At 36.1% G+C, this 14923-nt stretch overlaps 1 protein-coding gene across 1 annotated transcript; it reads right to left on the bottom strand.

Annotated features, from left to right (window-relative positions):
- Positions 1-3669: 3669 nt before the first annotated feature.
- Positions 3670-14473, bottom strand: sass6 (SAS-6 centriolar assembly protein). Its single transcript, XM_059341529.1, has 16 exons — positions 14334-14473; positions 12755-12815; positions 12560-12639; positions 12340-12444; positions 11367-11535; positions 10466-10543; positions 9966-10085; positions 8828-9019; positions 8094-8288; positions 7093-7182; positions 6580-6759; positions 5857-5938; positions 4888-4997; positions 4715-4794; positions 4056-4147; positions 3670-3770 (listed from the first exon to the last, which is right to left on the bottom strand). The coding sequence occupies exons 1-16, from the start codon at positions 14393-14395 to the stop codon at positions 3718-3720; spliced, it is 1749 nt and encodes a 582-aa protein (XP_059197512.1). The 5' UTR covers positions 14396-14473; the 3' UTR covers positions 3670-3717.
- Between the last annotated feature and the right edge of the window lie 450 nt (positions 14474-14923).

The raw sequence follows: 14923 nt of genomic DNA, 5'->3' as shown, positions 1-14923 counted from the left end.
GAAATATGAAGTTGGGGCAGATATGATCAGAAACAAACAACGAAACCAAACAGTTTACTCCACAGATGTTGTCATAGAAACGATTTGACATTTATTTTTGGGTCTTGTTCTACGTGGACGAGACCAAAAATAAATGTAGAAGTGTTTCTATGAGCTCTCAATGCATCAACGTCCTTCTTGAACTTCTGCAAATATAGATCAGTCAAATAAAGTCAAATAAAAGCTGTGTATCATGTGAAAATATATCTCTGACTTGATAAGCTCAAGTCTTTCAACAATGAGGAAGTATCCTGATCAGTAAGTCTCTTATCTAATGTGAGTGTGTTTCAGGTCAAACAAGCTCAACTATGCAGAATCAACACGAGCACGTAGCCTCGTTCATCAGCCAGTGGGACGATGTAACTCAGTACATTTACTCTATTAGTATTCTACTCAGATACAAATATAACCCACTACTGCAGGGGTCTCAAACTCGCGGCCCTCATGACGATATTTTGTGGCCCCCACCTTGATATGAAAGTTTAATGTGAGTTTTATATGAATGGCACTTTACCGTGTTTTGTGTGGAAGGTCCCTTTAATTATTTTTTTTGGTAATTTTGTGTCTTTTTTTGGTTATTTTGTGTCTATTTTATATAAATGTGTGTCTTTTTTTGGTAATTTTGTGTCTTTTTTTGTTTTGTTTTTTGTCTTTTTGTGTCATTTTGTGTCTTTTTTAAATAATTTTGTGTCTCTTTTGGTAATTCTGTCTTGCTTTTTAGTAATTTTGTGTCTTTTTAAAATAAATGGGTCTTTTTTTAGTAATTTTGTGTCTTTCTTAAATACATTTGTGTCTTTTTTTAGTAATTTTGTGTCTTTTTTAGTAATTTTGTGTCTTTTTAAAATAAATTTGTGTCTTTTTTGGTCATTCTGTTTCTTTTTTAAATAATTAAGTGTTTTTTCAGTCATTTTGTGTCTCTTTTTGTAATTTTGTGTCTTTTTTTTTGTCATTTTGAGTCTTTTTTTTAGTAATTTTGTGTCTTTTTTTGGTCATTTTGAAACAGCCTCCAGCGGCCCCTAGGTATTTTGAGTTTGAGACCCCTTTAGTGATTATATATATATATATATATATATATATACACACACACACACACATACGTGGCTTATCAATAAAAAATCAAGCAGCTTCTCTCTTTTGTGACTGCCATCACGCTAACAACATGCATCAGCAACATCAAGGAACTTCACTGATTGCTGCAGGAATTTGCATTTCCTCTGTGCAAGCTTCAGATTGTGAACCTTGAGGCGTTCAAAGACGCTATTGGGGTACACATTAATGTCCCTCTTCCCCTCCCAAAACCATTGAAACCTGCCATAATATATCCCAAAAATATGTTCTAAGGGGAGCAAGTCAAAAACAAAATAAAACAAAACACCCCGTCAGTAACTTCCTTTTGTGTGAAAACACTATTCACTTTCAATAACAGATATCAATATTTCCACACAAAAAAATTAATATGTTCACATCACATTTATGATTCCAAATCATATCAAATGTAAAAAAAAAACAAAAAACCCCCCGCTAATTTATCTTCTTATAAGCCCCTTTCCCCTCGCTATTGTCTCCTTTCTTAATTATTTATTGATTAATATTGTTATTGTTTGTTCTTTTTTATTATTTTCTTTCAATAGAAACCATAAAAGTCTCTAAGAAAGGCAAAAATAGCTCTATTTTAAACACTCAAAGTAAGAGAACACTTATTAAACCAGTGGCAAATAAAAGGCTATTGCCCTCATGTGGTAAAAAGTGGAACTGCACCACAGGCAGATCAATACGCTGATCAGCTGACTTCAGGAAGAGGAGAATGATTCCAGAAGCATGATCAAGGCACCATTATAACCTATTATTATATTGATTGACAGCACAAGGGCCAAGGAGGAGGGGCCTTGGTCTTTGGCCCTCCCTCTACCTGTTTTATTGATCAGTGGTAGTGGAGCGGATCAGATCATATATAGAAGGTATTGTGCATTTTATGACTAAAACATGAAACTTCCTCCATTGTTTCTATAGATCATGACGTTTATTTTCAGACGTGGAGCTATTTCAGGTTTGAGCCCTGGTACGAGGCAGAAGGCAACAATTTTCATGCTGTTACATTTTGATTTGTGTAGCTTTTTGCAGGCATAAAAGTGATAAACAACAATAATGTATTTTTCATATGCTTATTAGACATCGACTGCACAGAACTTCTGCAAAATATATTTTTAATGCTACTATAATATACATATTTAATATTTTAAATATTCCTAAAGGTGGGAACCCACACAAAAACACAAAAAATAAACTTCACATTAGATTTAACGTTTTAAATTTGATGTTTGATTTCAACTTTTTTGGGGGGTATTTTTGTCTTTTTTTAAATAATTTTGTGTCTTTTTTTGGTCATTTTGATGCTGCCTCCAGCGGGCCCCCAGGTAATTTCAGTTTGAGACCCCTGATCTATATATCTATCCATCCATCCATCTATCAATCTACATCCATCCATATATCTATTTATCTATAGACAGACAGCAGTGAAAATGAGTTATTTTCATATAAGAGGTTGGCATATCAGTCATTAATGTGCAATATTAAAAGGAACAGCACGTATAGCAGCAAAACAAAGAGAACCTCCATTTTAAGAATTAAAGTGAAGAACTTGCTGGCACAATTTTCCTTCCATTCTTGTGGCGTACCTGTGAGCCCTAAACATCCAAATGTACATCTGCTTCATGCTGAACCTGATAAAGTTGTCTCTCTGCTGTTCTTGTCGAGGTCCTTATACTTTACATTATTCATTATTTGTGCAGTTATACAGATATACTGTGCAGAAATATGCTTACTACTTACCAACTTGGCCCCTGGTTAAAGGTCCGGGGCCTCCTCCATTGTTTCTGACCAAACCTGAGCCCAGAGGGCCCGGCTGGAGATGCACACAGACAAAGCTCAAGCATGATTGTTTGTTTGTGACCAGTCGGCCTCTCTAACAGTCTCTCCTTACAACTAATAACAGATCCTGTGAAATAACCAAGGTGTGGGAATTTTATCAGCTCATACAGAAAAGCAGAGTGTTCTAAAAAGCAACATTTGGAGTCTGGCATGTACCATGAAAATATTATATATTGTTATCAACTCATGATCTGACACATCTAAATAAACTTGACTTACTTAAAATAGATTCATTCAATTTGCATTTACACACAAACCATCTTTAAATGGGTCTGGTATGTGTTGTATTGTGTGTGTGTTGTCTCCTCTATTTGTATCTTACCTATTTACTTGCTGTCTTTTACATTTGTATTTTTTTTTAAGGGACTACGGATGAAAGCAAGCAGCTTTGCTATAATCCGGCATATTTACAAAGATGTTTTTCGATATTCATTAACGTGCACTGTCCCTATGCAAAAATAAAGTATTAAAGTTTTAAATAAAGTATTAAAGTAAAATGATACAAGTTGTAAAGTATGTGTGACAATTACATGTCACAATCCAGGGAATCCAGAACACTTTCAACTGCAAAACAGAAAACAAAAGCACAACAGAAACACAAGACTGAATATAATGTATTATAAAAAGTGGAATATTTTAATTTGAAGACTTTAATACATAATGTCCATGAATAGTGGTATTCATCATACACATACAAAGGTATTTAAAAAGTGAAGTTCCCAGCACATCAGGGACAGTAACACAGGAGCTTCAGGCAGAGAAGTAAGCTGATGTTGTGGAGGGTTTTGTTCTCTGAGGGAAATCTGAAGAGAAAAGAAGTCATGGATGCATCAATCAAAAATACAACTTCATAAAAACATAATCTAATTGTTTGATTTCCATATAGACTTCCAAATTAGCAGTACTTTCAAATCAGTGGATTTTTTTCTTAGAAATAATCATGGTGTCCACAAACAGATTTTAAGCCACGGCAGCCTTGTGATGTTCTCTTTGGTCAAATGAAACTGTTATTTAGTGTTTAGGATGAATACTGAGAGGGTTGTAGTCTCTGCAGCGCTCTGATGACGGAGGCTTTTTGTTGTTTGTACCTTTATAAGACAGATGAGAAGACAGACCGTAGATTGGAATACTGTTGTCTCTCCTCTCAAAGTACTTTGAGTCCAGACCGGCTGAGTCTCCTCTGAGGACAAGAACACAACACATGAGGTTAAAGAACACAGTGAGAATAAAAAAATGCACTTTTCAGTCCTGTGACTTATAAAAGTATTTGTTCAAACAGAAATCTGAACCTGTATCAGGTTTAAACATGCAATATGTTGCTTTCTGCCACTAGACTAGGCTAGGTTAGGTTTTTACCAGGAGTTAAAAACAAACTGAGCCCTTGATCCAAACCAGTAAAAACTCTGAGGAAAGCAGTTTGGACACAACTGCCAATGGTTCAGAACAAGTGCTCAGCTTGTTTCTCTGAGAGCTTCCAGACGACAGGTGACTAAAATCTTCACCCAGTTCAAATATATAGTGAGAAACCGACAATATCCAAAAAGTGGATTGTAACAATATGGCTTCAGTAGGCCTGTATCCATAACGGTTTCTGTTAAACGATATATTGCTTTGCCTGTCTGCCTCTCTGCCTGTCACCCTTATTATACTTCTAAAGCATGAATAAAAACAGATTCCTCTTTCCACTGGATGTATTGTAGAGTAAAGTCAAGTTTAGAGTACAGAAAGAAAGAATGAAGAAACTCACGTGTGTGTGACGGCTGGATTTACTGACTGCTGCTCAGCAGGACTCCCATAAGGTTTGACTGTCTGAGGGTAAAACTGGGCCTGAATACACACAGATGTTAACGGTGTTATTAAAGAAATGTTTATGCATCTTTTGTTGTTGTTGTATTTGCTGTAAAGTGTAATGTCTCCTACCCTCAGTCCTCCTGTTAAGGACAGAACTGAAGGAGTGTCCAAAGCTTCAGCAGACTGAGGTTTTCTGGACACTTCCTTTTCATTCAGCTGCTTGTTCAGCCAGTTTATAACTGTGGTAAAAGAGAGAACACCAGAGAAGCTGTGGGTTAGAAATACAACAGGCTCTTTTGACATACACAGCAAGGTTATTATAGTTAACGAAAACCAATGAAATAACGAAAACTAGAATTGAAAAAACATTTTCGTTAACTGGAATAAAAATAAACACGATAACTAACTGAAACTGTATTCTGTGGTTACAAAACGAACTTAATTATAGTGAAAATGTCCTTTGTTTTCGTCTTTGTCAACTTTTTTCAATCATAATCCACTGTTTCTGTTTCTCCGCCGCTGAGAGAGGCACGAGTGAACTTACCGTAAAGACACCATATTTGCTGTAAAGAGCAACTTCTCAGCTTTCAGAAAACATTGGAAATTTTCAGATAGTGCAAACCGTTTAGTTATTATGGTAATCTGAAGTGCGCTTGAGCAAACATGTCGCCGCTGCAACACTGTAAACTTTGGATGTTGGATAAGCCGAAGGAAAAAAAAGGCAAAATTTATTATGACCTTTTTGAATCTTGCACAACACAGCCCATTCCAAATAAACTAAAACTAATAAAAACGAAAACTAGCAAACTCACTCTAAAAACTAATTAAAACTGAATTTGAAAACAAAATTTCACAATGAAATTGAAACTAAAACTAATGAAAAATCTAAACTATTATAACCTTGATACACAGTACACTTCCTACCAACACTAAATACACGTTGAACTATAATCAAATTAGTAAAAAGTAAAGTAAAAGTAAATAAAGTAATCATCCTCAGCAGACAGTAACATGCTTCTTTTCAACAGTTTTAATGTCTAGTTCTAATAGTACAGTGTGTGTATTTCTTAGTGAAATGAGTGAAACAAGCTTCCTCACCGTTCTCGTTTGTTTTTAACACCTCTCTGCTTTCATTCAGCTTCTGGACCGTCGTCTCCAACTGCTCCTTCAGTTTAGAAACCTGGAATATACAAATGATATTTTCATTCAGTTTGAATACAAATAGTTTCTTTTGTTAGGTTTAGACAAACACAGTGGCCCTCGTTTATCAGTCAGATGTAGAAACCAGTGCAGATCAGAGTGCAGGAATCACGTTATGATAGGATTCACATGAGAATCATGAAATGTTCATATAATATTCATCTACCTATCTATATCTATATCTATATATATATAAACTCATCACTTCTCTTTTCAAATAAATAAGCCATTTATTAGCCACTTATTTATTTATTTATCGTCACACTCAAGCATCTCCTCTATGTCGGGGTTGCTAGAGATTTTATGGAATTTATATTGTGACTTTATCTAAATCTAATATTTAAATATTTTGAAAATGTTACAGCACTAAACCAATATGGATTAAATCTATTGATAAGACTAGTAGCATCGATAAAACCCTAATGATAAACCATCCCTAATCATAATTTAAATGTGGTGATGCACTGTGTTTAGTGTACATACATAATGAGAATATAACTTTCTCAAAATGTGGATTTGATCTAGTTATTGATGAGCGTGTTCAGGCTACAGACCCGTTATGTGGACGTATAAGGAGCATTCTGAGGATGAACACAGATTGTCGTGTTTCTGCAGACAGACCTGCTCTTCCTTGGTGACGAGCTGCTGCTGAGCTGTGTGTAGATCCTTTTCAACACTCTGAAGTTTCTCTGTTGTGTCTTGGAGAACCTTCTCCTGTGACACAGTCACAGTGTTCTTTACTTTGATCTTTCCAACCAGGCCTCGGACCTCCCCCTGCAGCTTCTTAATGATACCGTTAGCCTGGATACAAAGAAAAAGACAAGCAGCTAGAGCACACTGACACAGAAGGAGCAGTTATACAATCACTTTATTAGGTACACCAAGACAGGAACACAACCACATCTATAGGACGTCCGTCCATCCTGGGAGGTGGATCCTCCTCTGTCTCTTCTTCTTTTCCTTTGTTTAAAGGGTTTTTCGAGGAGTTTTTCCCTGGCTGATTTGCACTAATTTGGACATTGATCACCATGGCAACGGTTGGGCCTTTGAAGCATTCGGTCAGCCTTAAACAGGTGCTTCTATTATTTTGTCCAAATTTATATCAATAGGGATAAACAGCAGATTGGCACCAACCTTTATCAGCTCCTCAGACAGTGACTTCACCGTGGACTCAAGCTTTTTATTCTGAACTTCTTTACTTTCAGCATTTTCTTCCACTGAATCCTAGAAAACAAAAACATATGGATTCAAATATGTTAACTGAATGAAGCCTACCCAATGAATAAGATTAACCTACTTAATGAACAATACTGGAATTTTCTCACTGTCAATAAATCCCATTGCCAGACCCAAATCAATTCAACTCACTTTGCATTTTGCTAATATATAAAAATAAACTATTAACATTTCTAATTTTCTTTCTTATTCTTATTAGAAATATTACAATATTCTTATTCTTATTTTACAGTTTTTTTCACACCAGCCTAATAATTTTGCCTAGTACTGTTTATTTAAACATATATTTATTTACAACAGTGGGGGTCAGCTGAGGCTGCCATGGAAACACAATTGATCTACTGATCACAGCTTTAATTACACAGTGTGGGAAAATAATTCCATGGCTGATGTGATATTATGTCTGCCCATCATCATAGGGTGTATACCAGGGGTCTCAAACTCGTGGCCCGCAGGCCAATTGTGGCCCTCGTGACGATATTTTGTGGCCCCCACCTTGATACGAAAGTTTAATGTGAGTTTTATGTGACTGGCACTTTACCATGTTGTGTGGAAGGTCCCTTTAATTACTTTTTTTGGGGGGTAATTTTGACCTTTTTTGGTAATTTTGTGTCTTTTTTAAAATAATTTTGTGTCTTTTTTGGTAATTTTGCGTCTTTTTTTGGTAATTGTGTCTTTTTAAAAATAGTTTTGTATCTTTTTTTAGTAATTTTGTGTCTTTTTTTGGTCATTTTGTTTCTTTTTTTAAGTAATTTAGTTTTTCTGTCATTTTTGTGTCTTTTTTTGGTCATTACCACAGGTAATTTGAGTTTGAGACCCCTGGTGTATACGGTATAAGAGTAACTCATGATGAGGTGTGCGATTGTTTTGGCTGGTCATATATTTGTAGTTGCTCTAACCTTCTGCTGCTGAGTGGCTTCCAGCACCTCTTTAGTGCGGCGCATCAGCTGATCCTTGTCTTTAACTTCCTGTTCCAGAACAGCTGCTCTCATCTGCAGCTGGCTCACCAGACGCTCTTTATCATGGACCTCCGTGTCCAGAGTGCTGTTCTCCCTCCTCAGAGAGAGAACCTGCTGCTTAGACCGCTGGAACTCCTGCAGCAGAACAGCAGAAAATAAATCACAGCATTGGAACGAAATGGAATAAAAATCTGAAGCTTTTAATGCAATAATCCCACAAACGTAATAGCTGCAGCCTTCTACAAACGTAACACGTGATTTCCCACAAATGTAATAACTATTAACTTTGCAGGGACATATTACGTTTGTGGGGAAGTGAAAAAATCTTCAACTTTCAATATTGTAATAAGTTCCCACAAATGTAATAACACAATGAATAATGGTGGTTGTGGTTGTTGTTGTTGTTTGTTTGTCTATACACCACAGACTGTATAAAATAGGCAGCTAGCGGCTGTTAACATGGTTAAAGATCAAACATCTACGGGAAGAAAGGTTGGCCAAAAAAGCTTCACAGAGACGCTCAAATATACATTTATTTATAAAAAGATCGACCTCAGAATTTATGAATCGATATCGGAAAATGAAATTGAATATGGATTTTGATTTTTTTTTTTAGCACTTTTGATCATTTTGAGAGAGCTTGGTCAACATGGAGGGTCCAGTCATTTATTTACCTCTTCTGCACCCACTAGTTTGATCTTCAAGTCTCTGATAACCGACTCGTTCTTGTATTTCTTCTCCGTCAGTTCTCTGCAGGAAGCTTCCAGCTCCGTCAGCCTGCTGTGGAGCTGCTGGCTGCTCTTCTGATGAGAACTCTCCAGCTCCTGACGGAGCTGCTCCGTCTGCTGCTGGAGCCTGCTCTGTAACTGAAACACACCAGAAACTATTAACAGATTTTACAAATACTTCAACACAATCCATCTTGTTACTCTAGATCCATAGGCTTGCATAGTATATTCCAAAGAAATGATTGCTTCCTTAAATAAATCAATAAAAACTACATTTGCCAGAGCTTCACTCATTGTTAAGAAATGGGAAAAATCGTATTTGTGTGCTGGGAAAATAAGCTTGTAATGGGCCAACCTTCTTAGTGGGTGATTCTCATGAAGCTTTTAAACATATTTTTGATTCACAAATTCACTACTGTAATGCATCCAGAAAAAAATGTCATGGTTTCCCCACACTTATATACAATAAGTAAGGCAAGTGCTTGCCAAAGAAAAGAAAAGAAAATAAAAAATGTTCATTGTTTTTCTATTTAAAAAAAAAAAAAGTGAAAATTTTAATTAGATTATAAATTCATATTTAACAGTGAGTTTAGATTGTATACGTTATAAAGGGTCAAAGAAAACATGTATTCAATGCTCTTGAATTTTTGAGAATCACCTTAGTGATGTTCCACATCTTACACAGAATGGTGGATGAGATGCATCTCAGCACTGTGTCAAGCTGTTATAGTCATAAATCTGTAATATTAATTAATCAAAATCAGTCTATGAGAGTTGAAAACATTATGATTTATATGAAGTGAATTCCCATGCTCAGTCATGTCTCACAAGTTGTTGTAAATAAACCCAAGACTATAAAAGACTGATATGAAACAGAGCAGATTACTACCTTAAACGTAACCATGGAGATGACGGAGCGCCGTGACTCCAGTAAAACTCCTAGATTTACTAGAGACTTTCAGCTTTTACTCTGGGACTTGGGACATCTTTTGGTGTAAGCCAGCATTACTTCACTACAGTCTGATAAAAAGCCCTGAGGGGTTTTAATGTGATTGGAGCAGATGAAGAAGATGAAGAGTGTTACCTCTGCAGCCTTCTCTCTCTCTGACTGTAACTCCTGAGAATGAAGGCTGGACTGGGAGCTGGAGTGACTCGTCCACTCTGAACGCAGTTTGTCCAACTCTTTAGTCTTCTCAGATAGAGTCTGCAAGAGAAACACATACAGTATGTTAAGTATTGCTTGTTTGTTAATCACAACAAAGATCCATATGATCATTTCCGCAGGCAAAAATCTTCCGTCACTGTATATATAATTTTATGTCATATCACACACAGATGCACACTTGTGTAAAAATATGAGAAGCTCTGAAAACATTGCATGAAACTTAAAGTACAAAAAGATCTGCAAAAGTTGAATGACTGTGAGAAAGTCCCAAACGTTTTAAAGTTTCCATTATGACAAAACTTCAAACAATGATGAATATTTCTAAAAGTTTGAATAGGATTTTAAGGTTGAAATGCCCAGAATGTGTGAAAGACTTGAATATGAATATAAATAGAGTAGGTAGAGGCTTAAAAGCTCACCTGTTGAGTATAAGTCAGCTTCCTGTTCAGATCCTCTTCAGTCTTCTTCAGCTTCGTCTCCAGAGCCTGCTTCTCTGCCTGAAACATTGAGGAGACATGTTGTCATGAAACTAACTTCAGAAAAAAATGATGGGCTCATAGTAAAACATAATTAATGCTTTGAGAAGATGATTCCACAAGCCCCCTAATAGGGAGAGCACACACCACTTCTCCACCGCTACACTCGATCATTCTTTCTCAATGAAGAGGCTCAAAATGACGAAGGTTTAAAAAAGTTAAAAACAGAAAGGTTTAATGAAAGGACTTGTGTTAAAAGTCAAAAGTAAAAGTGAGGAGTAAAGGAGTAACACATTCCATCACAATTTAAAGAGGTAACTTGCAACTAATTACAACTGTACAGAACCCAGTGTAGATTTTTTTTCAGCAACAAAGTAGGGGGGTCCGGGGTCATGCTCCCCCGGATCAATTATTTGCCCTAAAAGTCTAAATTTGGTGCCTCTCGCACATTCTAATGCCACTATTCCATCTTAATAACTGCATTTTTTAATGATTGTTGTAAAGGAGAATAAGGGTTCTTTCATGTTTTATTTATGGCGTTTGACAGTCTTCCTGTAAACTCTGTGGTGGACTCTGCTAACACATCCACATGCTCTTATTTTGGAAGCTACATGTGTTTGCTTTTATTTTACCGTAACGCTTAGTAAATACATGCACCGGGAAAACAAGTGGAGGCTGACTGGAGACAGACTAGTGTGCTTTATTCTCTTTCAGTAACGTTAGCAGCCATCTGCTCTAACAGGCAGTCTGACCCATATACTGTCTATGGTGAAACCTCACTCAGAAACTCCAGTGAAGGCCAGACAGAATTATGATGATGATGAGGAATGATGAAGGAGCCCACCTTCAGAGAGTTGAGACACGTGGCCAGATGACCTTTCAGCTCTTTGTCAGAGCTCTGAACGAGCCGTAGAGATAAATGGTTCAAGTGTTTAAAAGCATTCGTCTCTACAACACTGAAGATGGCCGGACCTTCCAACACTGGAGACTGACTGGACAGGTGCAGGAGAAACCTGGGGACAAACACAATTAAAGCAATAATGTTATACATTATGTATCTTTAATATTGTGTCCACCCCAGAGATTAAACTTGAATAGCAGATAAAAGAAACCACATGTATGCCATGTTGTCTCAACCCCTCTTAAAAGAGTGAACAAATCAATTCATCTGAGCATTATTTGCATTTTTATCTGCAACCAAAAACCTGAAAAACCAGAATGCTATCATTTGAAATCCTTCGTGACATACATTTCATTGAATACAAGAGTAAGACGAGGCAGCTAAACTCAAACTGGAAAACTTGTTATTTTGAGAAATATGCACTCCATGGCTCTTATCAAACGTAAAAACCAGCGCAGATCCAAGCGTATATATTATCTTACATTTAAATATCATGCTCTAATATATATTCTCCCTAGAGTTTATGACACCAAAGGACGGAAAAAGATGATTTTCCCCCTTTTTATTAAAGTCACCTTTTTTTAGCAAAGTGTACCGTTAGAAAAAAGAACACATAGGAGCAAAATAGACATTTGAAGCAGGTGCAGAAGTACACAGCAATGGGAGTTTATGAAAAAAAAAAGGATATTTTTGTATTCATAGTTATATACTCAGATAAGTTCAGTGAATATTTTAAATATGGAGCACAGACTTGAAGTTTAAACAGCTCAGTACAGTATGAGGGCCATTGTGAATTTGATGCATTCTATTTTTATAGACAGCGTCCAGACTTTTGGGGAATTCGAGTCGTACATCTCACAATACTTAAGTTAAAGAAAATGAATTAGAATGGAAATATTACAACTGCTGAAATTACCTTGGATTGTCTGACTCTTGTTCTGAATAGCAGAGATTCAGCAGGTCAATAAACTTCTGAGGAAATGATGCAAAGTCAATCAGGAGCCCCTGCTGGACTTTCAAACTATACAAACAACAAAAAACAAAGAAAACATGAGGGAAAGTTAAAGAAAGCTTGTTCACATCATCCTAAATTCAAACACTCACAATTGTTGTTTATAGAATTCCCCAATACGTACCTTTGGAAATCTTCCTCTGATATTGAAAGGTTGAACAGAAAATATGGGTCTTTATCATCTGTTAGTCTTACTAGAAGATCCTGATACAAACAGGGACAAGAACGAGAGCCTGTCATTAAAAACATGTCACACTGGAGAGACAGAAACAGGTAAAGGCCTCAAAATGTTTCAATTAGCTGAATAATTCCTACTCACCCTTTTGTGTACTGGACTTGTTGTCAACTGAAGCTCAATAGTGACACAGATATTTGCTTTCCTGTAAATTGAGCAGTTAAAGGTACTTCGTTTATACAGTGAAGAGCAATGCTGATGGCTATGAGGCACTACTTTATCACATAAACAGCTGATTGCTCTTGGTTTTGCAAACTTAAGAAAAAAGTGGCACTTTGTGAATCTGGCCCCTGGTCCCAGCAGATTCACAAAGCATTCTTAAGAAAAGAATGCCTCTTAAGTTTTAGTTTTTTTTCTTAACTTTCTTCTTAATTTTTTTCCTAAGATAGAACTTGAGAACAAATGAGATTCTTGAAAACAAAGTTCTTAGATTTCTTCTCAAATTTAAGAGAAGCCCTCAGCAGTCTGAAAACAGCTACAGTGAAAAGATAAGTCATGAAATGTATTTACTTGAACAAATTTGTATGACACTTATTTGATTTCTTTCATATTTAGTTTAGCCCTAGACAATGTGTTAACAAATTTTGGGAGTTTTTTTGTGAATGTATCACATAAAGCTTATTCTGTCAGTTGACATATAACTGAAATGTCCTTTCAGTCTGTGTGACATGTTCCTACATTACACTACAACATTATCTTAGTAAATCACAGAGGCAGTTGTTGTATTTGATACTACTTAATTAATGATCTAGTGATCTGAAGTTAAAAATCTAAGAACTTCCTAAGTGAGAAAACTAAGAAGTTCCTAAGACATATGACAATTCTTAAGAAAAAAAATGGTGAATAGCATTTAAGAACTTTCTTAGGAACATCTTTTTTTCTGCAGAATTGTCTTAAGTTTTATCTTAAGAACACTTTTGTAAATACGCCTCCTGGTTACCATGGCAGCAGGAGTTACCATGGTGATCTAGCCAGGTTAAAAGAGAACCAGCTTCGTGATAAATAGAAAACCCTATCTGTTTTCTGGCAAGACGTCTATACATTCATTTCCCAGAATATTTTATCTGATGTCTCTCTTACATATATAAATGTACTGTTTGGGTTCCTCTCCTATCCTAGAAAACAACAAAGATCAATTTTTCATTATCAACCTGATTGTTCTACTTGCAAAACACCATATACACAAATCAAAATTCTCTAATCACAAACCATCTTTTTTAATTTTTGAGAAGGAGCTCAAACACACAGAACATAACAACAATCCTTCAACAAACAGAAAAGCCATCAAAACCACTGAGCTATACACTCTTTATAACATACTTATGAACCAATTCATCATTATTTTGTATACTGTGACCCCCTGGCATTGTTTTTGTTTTGTATTAATGTTCTGTGTTTTTACTGTTTGTAATACCTGACTTTCAATAAAAAAATAAAAATAAAAAAGATAGTGAAACCCCAGGGTTAAACAATACAAATAAAAAGATAATTTTGGGGGGTATAGTTTACTTTTAGCTAAATGACACAAGGCTGGTTATAACCTGTTTTAATGTAACGTTAGCTAAGCTACAGGGTAGCATTTAAGCTAACACCAACGTTAACTCTAACCGTAAACTACTGCTAGTTTAAACACATTAGCCAGGCTCAGAAGTATATTTCTTACCTCTCCTCACAGTCTCTGCACCTCACCGTCACCTGCACCGCTTTACTGAACAGTTCCTCCATCTTGTTTTAACTCTTTCTCTTGTGTGACGGTGGTTATCCAGCTGACGTTGGTACTTCACCGCTCGGCTGCTTCACCTTTCTGACGGCTCCTTCACTTGTTTTAATTTGGCGCTTTTCGACCGCCAACCTACCGGATCACCCTGGAAACGGAACAGGAATCTTCTACTACGTCATCGTCTTCTGCTTCACGAGGACATAAAACTCATGAGCGCCCTCTGCTGACTAGGAGGAGAGACTACACTTCATAACAATAAGTCATCTGGTTTATTTGGAAAAAGCAACTGAGCACTAAGTTTATTTACAGCGATATTCTGAATTTACATTCAAATGGGCTATATAGGATATACAGAATATGATAAACAACCACAGTAATAACATTAAAGTGACGAAAATGTCCAATGAAACAAATTATTATCCGATTTGTTAGATGACGAAGAAGTTATATAGCCTCACAGTACGAATGATTGAAATATTTTCTGTTGATAAATGTTTTCTGTTAATATATATGTATATGTATATATATATATA

This window comes from Centropristis striata, chromosome 9, assembly GCF_030273125.1.
Source record: "Centropristis striata isolate RG_2023a ecotype Rhode Island chromosome 9, C.striata_1.0, whole genome shotgun sequence".
Lineage (NCBI taxonomy): Eukaryota > Metazoa > Chordata > Actinopteri > Perciformes > Serranidae > Centropristis > Centropristis striata.
Note: the sequence above shows the minus strand (reverse complement) of the source record. Positions and strands in the feature narration are given on the sequence as shown.

Bases quoted from the DNA above. Each gene is read 5' to 3' on its own strand.
- sass6 (XM_059341529.1), bottom strand. From the start codon at position 14,395: ATGGAGGAACTGTTCAGTAAAGCGGTGCAGGTGACGGTGAGGTGCAGA. The intron at 6,760-7,092 runs GTTGGTGCCAAT...CTTTGTATCCAG, and splicing joins TGTCTGAGGAGCTGATAAAG to GCTAACGGTATCATTAAGAA. The intron at 4,998-5,856 runs GTGAGGAAGCTT...CTTTTACCACAG, and splicing joins GTTAAAAACAAACGAGAACG to TTATAAACTGGCTGAACAAG.